We start from the raw sequence: 10462 nt of genomic DNA on the forward strand, positions 1-10462 counted from the left end.
AGGTGTATTACAATTAAAAAGAAATATCTCAAAACATATACATCGGATATATGTATATCCAAATTTTTTTGATATTCACCAAAAATCTTTTCATCTTCCCTCTTTTCTGTGCTGATTTTTAATAAAATCGAAACATAGATCAAAGAGCTATTGTAATATCAATAACTAGTGTAAACAATATATATATATCGGATATATATATATATAAATCTGACCCGATGTGCCTCAAACTTGAAAATTTTTTATCCCTATACCTATAAGTCAGATTTGCAAAGATTCATGAATATTGGCCTTCCCGTTGATTTAAACGACACTTTTGATGTCAAATTAACCACTGTGCGACGTGCTGGATGTATATCCAGATTGTGACCAGGGATTACACGACACACGTCACCTGTTTATCTGCCCAGCCAGACTCACACGTCTCAGACCTAGATCCCTCTAAACACACCCCATTTTAGTTGACTCTCAACAGAATCAAGCAGACGAAAGATAGAACACAATAAACTGCTACAACAACAACGAATTTTTGGCATATTTGAATATTCCAAATTGACTAGCATAATCTAGATAATTATCAAGATAAATCTGTCCTTAAATGTGGGTATTGAGTTCGCGTTTGATAATAAAGGCTGATTGTAACGTTGTGAACATTACGTTACTAAAATGAGAACATCGCACAAGGAATCTGTAAATAGCATTCTGCAGAGATATAAATTTTAAATGACAGTCAATCTGTAAAACTAGCTAATACGTGTTTAGGACATATCAATTTCACGTTTGCAAAATTGATCTTTTTTTTATTCTTATTAGTTGAGGTCTTGGTGAATTAGTTGATTTTAAAGAGACCAACAAGTGTGTAAATCTTTCATTTATATTTATTTTTCATCTTGTACCACAATACACCTTGGATATTTTATTTAATTCTCGTATTTGTTAAAAACAAAAACGAATTTATAAGTCACCTTCATGTAATTAAATTACTTTATTTCTTGGTGCTTTAATTAGGCTGTTTCCATCGGCATCAAGATAACTTCTTCAGTTATTTCTAAGTTTTTAGTTGTTGTTTCCAATACAGCCGTTGTGCCAGGTTTGAAGGAATAGTCAAGCTGAAAATATTTAACACATTACATATTGATATTTGTATTTTCTGGCATCGAATCCTACCTGTCGTTTTCCCTTCTTATTAGCCAATTCATAATTTCTAAGGTATTCGGTGGAGTCTTTGCGTATTACACACAAATCAATATTAGAACCTGAGCCCAAGTCGTTAAATACACCTGCGGCAATAGCGTCACGCACAAGTTTTTTCCCATCCTCTTCTGACATGTCGGGTTTCCAACGGGCTTCAAAAACAGACATGGCCGCCAAACTTCCCGACCCCATGGTTGCATATGGTAACTTGTCCGTTGAACCATGGGGATGAATGGAATATATATAGGCTCCTGTTTTGTCAACACCACCCAAAACTAGTGCGGCACTGATATGTCCCTGATAGCGGAAAAGCATTTGTTTCAACAATGTATTAGCGGCAACAACGGGTACTTGACGACCAGTGTTAAGACGATGTAATTCAAGTTGAGAAGCTATCATGTCAGTTGTCATTTCCGTATCGGCAGCTGTACCTGCTCCACAACAACTATCAAGGGAATAGATGATTGTTGGATTGAACAAAAACCAACTAGCCATATTTCTACTTACTACATGTTCTTGGCTAAATAATGGATTTTAGCACAATTTTTATCTGAAACAATAGGTCCTTCGGTAGCACGGGTATCCGCACCTAATATAACGCCATCCTTAAAAATAATCCCAACGATAGTAGTGCCTGTCTTAACGGTCTTGGGAGGTTGGAACCCTCCTCTAATGAGGTCTGCGTTTCTGTGGAAAATGAATGCCAGCATCACATTGCTTTAATGACATGGCAAATTTTAAGAAAAACATACCTTTTGCAGTTATCAAAATTAAAGCCAGACTTTGGTATATTTCTGAACTGTTCGATTTGCATTTTTATGCGTTTTTGTTATATGAGAATAAGATAATCGATTTCAATGCGCAGCAAAACAAAAAAAAATATGATTTCCAAGTCGCCGCTGCCGCAATGACAATACACAATTTAGACAATTTAAAGGGTATTTTCATTACTTCACTTGTTACTTGGTACAATTGTACCAAAAATTGATATTTGGTACTATAACTAGTTCAATAGGCGGCTCCTAATTTATATCGTACAACATACGCCGTTGTCACTGAAATTGTATGGCCAGCAACAAGGAGGATTGTTTGTTTCCCCATGGACAGCAAGTGGAACATAATAAGCTATTTACACTTGATGATATATATATTTTTTTTTCATTTTGGGATATTTAATTTTTAATGGTTTCGTTCGTTTTTCACCGGTTCGATTTTCGTTCGTTCGTTTGTTCGTTTTTCACCGGTGAAACATACGTTTTTCTCGGTTACTTTTTTGAAACACTACAAAAATCTCAATGATAACATAATACTTTTATGAAAAATTTTCATAATTAAAAGCTGGTACCACGTTCTTTTTGTTGAAAAATTTTACGAAAATCGTTCTTTCGGTGGTTTGACAAGGTTACTTCATTTGTTTTTTTTTTTGGGTTTCTTTAGCCAAAATGCATGATACAATTAAGGTAGTGTCATTGGCACAACAACAAAAATGCCGTTAATTTAAATGCCAAAGCGATTTTAGAAATAAGCTTTGTTTTACAACTAATCTTCTTCAAATGTGTTTTATGTTTGTATTTTCACCATTATAACACTGTTTCGTTGCTTATGTGTGGAATATCGGATTCAGAAAAAAATCACAACTGTGTTATCAAGCCTTTGACATTTAGATTTACTACAAAATCAAAACAGAAATAAAAAAATTTACTCAGCTGTTCGCATGACTTCACCTTATAAGTGCATCCTGGTCAAAATGTTGCTATTTACCTATAAAAATTAATATGGCAGCAGTCAATTTATCAGCTGCTTACACAGAAAGAAAAATGTTCATGATATTAATGATGTTGTCATAACATTTATGAAAAAGAGTTTAAATACGTCTCAATGAAACTTTTCTTAACATTTATGAAACTCGCTTCATAAATCTCAATTCAATGAAACATGTCATAATATTTATGAAAACCAAACATATAGTTTGTAAAAAGTTGTCATAACATTTACGAAAAATTTCATAACATTTATGAGTATTTTTCACTACATTTAAGAAAAACTTTTATAAAATGTATAATAATATTATTTACATACATGGAACCCTGTTCTACTGCATGGCGAAACAATTAAAGGTGGTCTCGTTTGTACAACAACCACAAGTCATATGGTGCAATTCGCCATCTTGTCATCAAGCTGATCGACGTTTTGCCAACACACACAAAGAAATTTGTGTGCGTGTGTTTTGTTTGTTTTGACAGCACAGCAAATTTTGACGTTTCATTAAACAAATTCCCATGTCAGTAATAGTAAATTCATTGGCGTTTTGGTAACTTGCGTGCGACATAACTTAGCCGCCTACGTGCAACATAACTTAGCCGCCTACATTATGAGCAGACGTCACTTAATTTAAACGACTTTTTTAGCATAAAATAAGTAAAATTTTTGTTTATTATCATTGGCCACAGGATTATAAAAGGTATTTAACAATAATGGACTAAAGTACAGTTTTGTGCATGACATAATTACCAGGTGGAATACCGTAAACAGTTGAGTACAATTTTTTTGCGAAGTGCACTATCTGTCAAGGAATTGTTAGAACTATAACACACACAACGAAAAATGTTGCGCACTAGTAACGTACTCAAAATCAGAGTTGCACGAATCACTGATTTTGACAGATAGTGCACTCAATATTTTGTTGTTAGGCAACTGCCACTACCTGTAAATGAATATATCTTGAGTTTTGTGTTTGTAGCTTATTGAAATGATGGCCCCGCCATGTTTTGGCTGTGTGTGTATTATAGTTAAGAACCATACACACACAAACAATAACAAGAAATGGCGCAACTAGTTACATACACAAAATCAGAGTTGCACTAGTCGCTGATTTTGACAAATGGTGAACTCAATATTTTGTTGTTGGGCAACTGCCACTACCTGTAAATGAATATATCTTGTTATTATCTACCTTTAAGCACGCCCATTTGTTTAATATCTGAAAAATATGATGTAGGCAAACACATATACGCGATTTAATAATAAAGAAAAAAAAAATTTTAAATATGGCTCTTGAAGTGAATCAATGAGTGGTATGAAAACAAAAAAAAAAACTGAAGTAAGACAGCTTCTACAAATCATTGGCTTCGATAAAAAGTATAAAGTGCTTTGATTCCAAATAAGTGTTCCAGATGTAAATGATCTACAATATATTAAATTTCGTGAACACAAAGTTAATAAAGATCATCATTCCAAAAATTCACACGTTAATTTTCTTTGAGCCACTGAATTAAACCACATTTATACAGATCAATAAAACCGGTTTAATGGCTCGACCATCTGTTTTTCCTTTTCAAAACCAGCTGACGAGGACCTTAAATCTGGTTTTACTGAGCAACGTAAACGGAGTTTTAGTCTAAAACCACGTTCACACGTTTTACGATATGAGATAATCTTCAATACCCCGTTTACATTGCTCTTCATATCCGAATTTAATGGCTCGATCATCTGTTTTCCCTTTATAAAATCAGCTGACGAGAGCCTTAAATCCGGATTTAATGAGCAGTGTAAGCGGGGTTTAAAACACGTTTAGACCATGTTTCCATTTGGATCAAATCAAGATTTGCAACGAGATTTCGGAAATCTCGTGTTTTGCAATGAGGTTTCTCCTAACAATTTTAATGTGAGCAAATCTACTTGTTTGAGGAGATTTGCCGTAAATCTCCTTCCAAACTCAAATGCAACACTGCGTTTGCATTGAATACCAGTAATTATTGGGATTTTTGTGCAACACTTTTTCTTGACACCTGACAGTTTCTTATTGAAATTATAAAATTAAGTAGTAATTTTAGTTTGTTTCTCTTTCGAGACGAGCTTAATGAAACAAACAAAAATTGTAAAATTTAATGATCTCGTCCTAGCAAAAAACTTGAAAATGGAAAATTCGGCAGAGCCCGGCCAGGATTCGAACCTAGGCACACGGAGCAACAGCGAGAGCCATTGCCATTGTCTTAGCGTTTGAAGCCATCAATACAACTTCCAACAGATGCACAAAATCATGTGTAGTACAGAAAAAATGTAATTTGCCACAGACAGAATGTCTATCATTACACAAAAATACATGCATTGGGAAAAGTACAGCTAATAAGCCTTTGAAGCCATCACACCTAATATGGTAGAAAAGTCTTCTAACCAAAGACGAAACGCGTCCCATAGTGGTTGGTGTGTGTTGTTATCTTTGGCTTTCCTTTTCCATTTGCATCTCCGATCATTGAGCTCGTCTCGAGAGAGAAACCAACAAAAATTGTAAAATTTAATGATCTCGCCCTAACAGGCAAAAAACTTGAAAATTTAGTAGTAATTTAATAAAATCGTTTCACAAACTTAAGTGCTGAACGCAATTCATACGCTGAATACAATAAAAATGCTAATCACAATAAAAACGATGTCAAAAACGTCACTGTTGACGAATAAAAACCGCATAAATTGTAGTGGAGACGCGTTTTGGAGATTATCCCAAATCAAGTGGATTTGGGCTCTAGTAGAAAAATGGTTTCACACTACGTGATTGTATTTGTATTTGTCAACAGTGTTTTTATTGTTAGCATCAATTTTATTGTGTTCGGCATATATTGGCTGTTACTATGTTCGCTTTTCGCGTAATTTTTTCGTGATTACTTTTTTTAAATAATAGAATTTGAATTTGAATCTGGTATGTGACACATTGAGGTACAATGTCCCCACACGGTCGCCTTTTAACATTGAAAATACCCATAATCTATTCAATGCCCCTATAATGACCAGCTTTTAAATCGAGATGTGCCTTGCCCAATATCCCTCTTAACGAAAGAGAATTAGCAATTTTATTAAATTCAATGTATTTTGGCATAATTATCATAAAATTATAATTGCATATAAAGGGTGATTTTTTTGAGGTTAGGATTTTCATGCATTAGTATTTGACAGATCACGTGAGATTTCAGACATGGTGTCAAAGAGAAAGATGCTCAGTATGCTTTGACATTTCATCATGAATAGACTTACTAACGAGCAACGCTTGCAAATCATTGAATTTTATTACCAAAATCAGTGTTCGGTTCGAAATGTGTTCATTCACCGTAACGTTGCGTCCAACAGCATCTTTGAAAAAATACGGTCCAATGATTCCACCAGCGTACAAACCACACCAAACAGTGCATTTTTCGGGATGCATGGGCAGTTCTTGAACGGCTTCTGGTTGCTCTTCACTCCAAATGCGGCAATTTTGCTTATTTACGTAGCCATTCAACCAGAAATGAGCCTCATCGCTGAACAAAATTTGTCAAAATTTGAACACATTTCGAACCGAACACTGATTTTGGTAATAAAATTCAATGATTTGCAAGCGTTGCTCGTTAGTAAGTCTATTCATGATGAAATGTCAAAGCATACTGAGCATCTTTCTCTTTGACACCATGTCTGAAATCCCACGTGATCTGTCAAATACTAATGCATGAAAATCCTAACCTCAAAAAAATCACCCTTTATTGTTTAATTAAATAGATTCCCTTGATATGTACATGCGCCACCTGAGGGAAAGACTTTGACCCACGTGTTGTCCTCGTTGTATGCTACCAACCGAAAGGTGAGGTTAGATGTTAAAAAAAAAAAACTCACACAAGTAGTTATCGTAGTTAGTAGTTATCGAAACCCCAAGAAAAAAGCACATAGTGTCTCTGTTGGGAAAGGAGAATCTATAAAAAGTTAAAAGGAGTTGAAACCTAGCGTAACTGTAGGCGCATTCAAAGTATTTTACTATAGCGTCAAAAAGTCTTCATATACTAAATTGTATGTCTACTTTGGTTCGGAATTTGTTTCCTGTGTTGTCCAAAGTTTTCTTATTTAACAGTTGCCGGAAAATTGGGTACCTTAGAGTATTAGATTTTACTTTAAATACTTCGAAGGTACCACATAAATTGTGGTTATATTAAAATATCTACATATAATAATATAAATCAGGCTAACATAGATACTAAAAAAAGGAAAAAATACTAAAAACAAAAGAAAAAATAAACCTAGGAGTATATCACAGACTGTTATTATTTTAATTTTTAATTTATTTGTTTACATTCGCACAAAAGAATATTAAATTCTTATAATTAAAATGCGGGTAATATCTCCAACATTACTATTTATTGCATTAAAAGAAAATATTGTATAAAAAAAAGAAAGGCAAGAAAATATTATATTAAGTTTCATAATTTAATCCCATGTTTAATAAGTAGACAAATATGAATAAAATGTTATGAAACAAAAAAAAAATATATACGAGTATATCTATATACATATGTACAGTTTTCAACATGTTGAATCTAGTTTTCTACAGTTAAAAATTAATAAAATTAGTTTAAAAAAACTAGTTGGATAACATATACAATTTTCTCAAAGAATATTATTATTAAAAAATATATATATATAAATATATATAGTAATATTCTTTGACCAAGATTTAAAATATAATAATTTCAATATTAAAGATAGAAAAAGAGAAATTTTATTAACAGAATTTAAATTCTCAAATTTTTAAACAATTTAATATTGCTTAACATAAAAAAATTATAAAAAACAGAAATTTATGTCCATATCCATCAACACATTTAATAATAATTTTGATATCATTTTATTATGAATTTACTTGTAACATAGTTTGACATGAATTAAATTTATGTAAATTGTTTTTTTTTCTAATTTAAGCAAACGAAATTATAATATTGAAATATATATGTGAACTAGAAGGAAATTACTTGTATTAAACTTAGTTTTTAAAACCATACAATAAAATCTTACTTTAAAATATGAGTTGATACAAAAAAAACTAAGAGAAATGTGCTAAATTTTGTTCCTCGGCTGAAAATGTAGTGATCATAAAAAGATTGGAAATGTTTGGGGTATTTCCACAAAGTTTAAGGCATCGGAAATACCAGGGATGACTACGAGTCATATGGAGTGGGTTGTCAAAAGACAACTTCCATTGTCTCACATATTTTAACCGAAACCTAAGAACATAGAAACTATTGAATAACTCTTAGGAGAATGCAAAAGAGCAGAAAGAAGCATTGCAAAAAGACTTTCATTGCGTCAACAACAACATAACTATAAACGCATTCATGAACTTGGCTACAATGAGGTGATGGAAGATGAATATTGCCAAGAGGTAGAAGCGTTACAGCACCCAAATGGCCAAAATGCTCGGGAAACCACGCACGGAACATGCAAAGGGCTGGGGCAACATGTTTAGAACAAAATCAAACCCAGTGAAAAATACTGATAGTGTAATTAAAACTACTATAAGAAATTCCCAAATAAATGAAAGAAAACAGGATATTACACAGAGAAAAATAATGAAAATTATACCGTATAAAGAACGATTGCGGCTATACAACCAAACAAAGAGAAGAAATATTTCGAGATTTTATACCTGCGAATAAGAAAATTGCCAGGGCAAGAGAAGGACATGCACGAAGAAAAAAAAGGAAAGAAATTGCATCAGCACTATTGAGACGACGATATAAGACCGTACCTAAATGTGTTGAAATGAAAGGGTTAATGGATAGCGGCGCTTCCGTCAGCTGCCTAGGCAAAGACCGTTTAGAAAACGTAAAGAGAATGAATGTGCCTATCCTCAATTTCAAATCCTACATTCAGACGGCGAACGGAGAAAATCAACTCATAATTGGAAAAGTAAAAATTGGTGTAGAATGTGGAAATTAGCATGAATCTATTTCACTGTATTTAGTACCAGGTTTAAAACAGTCATTGATACTTGGATACAACGTCTGAGAGAAGTTCGTGAATTCGCATTTATATGAGCGACAACATTGTCGACGAAATTGATTTACCTGTCGATGTAAAGACCCATGACCTTGATGTGGAACAGGCCATTAGACTGGTTTGGTTTAGGTAGGACTCATCTCGAGAGACATGCCATTGATGTCGAGGTGCTCCTTCAAGGAAAATGAGGTACTTTCCTGTCAGCCCTGCTGTACGGAAAGTAATGTATGATGAACTGGACAGAATGTTAGGACTGGACGTAATAGAGGTGGCCGAAAACGCAAAATGGAATAACCGTGTGACGTTAGTAATCAAACCGGGTAAGAATCGGTTATGTTTGGACGCACGAAAGCTGAATAAGGTACCGCGCAATTATGCGTACCCCTTACCCAACACCTACGGACTGCAAGGTTAGTTGATACCTTTTTTATTACGGACATAGATCTCAAGGACGTGTTTAGGCAGATTCCTCTGGAGGAATCGAGCCGACCGTTGACTACATTCACAGTCCAGGGAAGACCCCATTACCAGTTCAAGGTAATGCCTTTCAGACTGTGCAATGCAGCTCAACGAATGTGTCGGCTGATGGACAAGGTGATTCCTTCAGAGTTGAAGGACCGGGTATTTGTGCACCTTGATGATCTATTGGTCGTATCGTCTGACTTTGACGTTCACTAACAGATGCTGAGAGTTGTGGGAAACAGACTAACAGAGGCTGGCTTGATGATAAACATGGAGATGTCTAAGTTTTGCTACAAATAACTTAAATACCTAGGCTGCACTGTGGAGGCCTGTAAGCTGAAACCCGATCCGAGTAAAGTGGAGGCGTTAGTCGGTATAAGAGCGCCTAAGAATCAGAAAGATGTCCGAAGGTTTCTTGGTACTGTAGGATGGTACCGCCGGTTCACCCACGATTTTTCTTCTCTTACGGCACCTCTTATCGATACCCTTAAAAAGTCACCAAAGTTCGTTGTGACACCTGATGCCCTGAAGTCATTCGAGGAACTGAAACATTTAATAGAGATGACGTCGAAAGTGAGAATGACTGTTGGAAAATATGGCTTCCAGAGCAACACCACACTCGGCGGTACTGCGCATTTTTATAACGCTAGATCATAAAACCAACTGTTCAATTTGTTAAAAAATTCCTTATTGAAGAAGTTTTCCATTAATTCGGAGTACATTAAATAATTCACTCCCATAATGGAAAACAATTTGTTTCTAAACTAAATTCATTGAAAATGGTGAAATGTCTGTATTACCTAAATCTGACCAAATGCAAATCATACATGAAAAACTAAAAGAGAAGATACATAATGCATACATACGGAATGTAAAATCACACAACAGAAGATGCTGTAATGTGGTAAGCCTGGCCAGGAAGTATTTCAGAAAAAATTTATAAAGAGCAATTTCGCGAAGAGCGTAAACTCTTAGCTATGTAAGGAATGGCTGAAGTGCCGAATAAGGGAAGCAA

General features: G+C 34.4%; 1 protein-coding gene across 1 annotated transcript; it reads right to left on the minus strand.

The window, feature by feature from the left end:
- Window positions 1-860: 860 nt before the first annotated feature.
- On the minus strand, window positions 861-2125 carry LOC106094876 (proteasome subunit beta type-7). Its single transcript, XM_013262112.2, has 4 exons — window positions 1947-2125; window positions 1702-1881; window positions 1168-1639; window positions 861-1109 (listed from the first exon to the last, which is right to left on the minus strand). The coding sequence occupies exons 1-4, from the start codon at window positions 2006-2008 to the stop codon at window positions 1005-1007; spliced, it is 819 nt and encodes a 272-aa protein (XP_013117566.1). The 5' UTR covers window positions 2009-2125; the 3' UTR covers window positions 861-1004.
- Between the last annotated feature and the right edge of the window lie 8337 nt (window positions 2126-10462).

Source organism: Stomoxys calcitrans, chromosome 1, assembly GCF_963082655.1.
Source record: "Stomoxys calcitrans chromosome 1, idStoCalc2.1, whole genome shotgun sequence".
Classification (NCBI taxonomy): Eukaryota; Metazoa; Arthropoda; class Insecta; order Diptera; family Muscidae; genus Stomoxys; species Stomoxys calcitrans.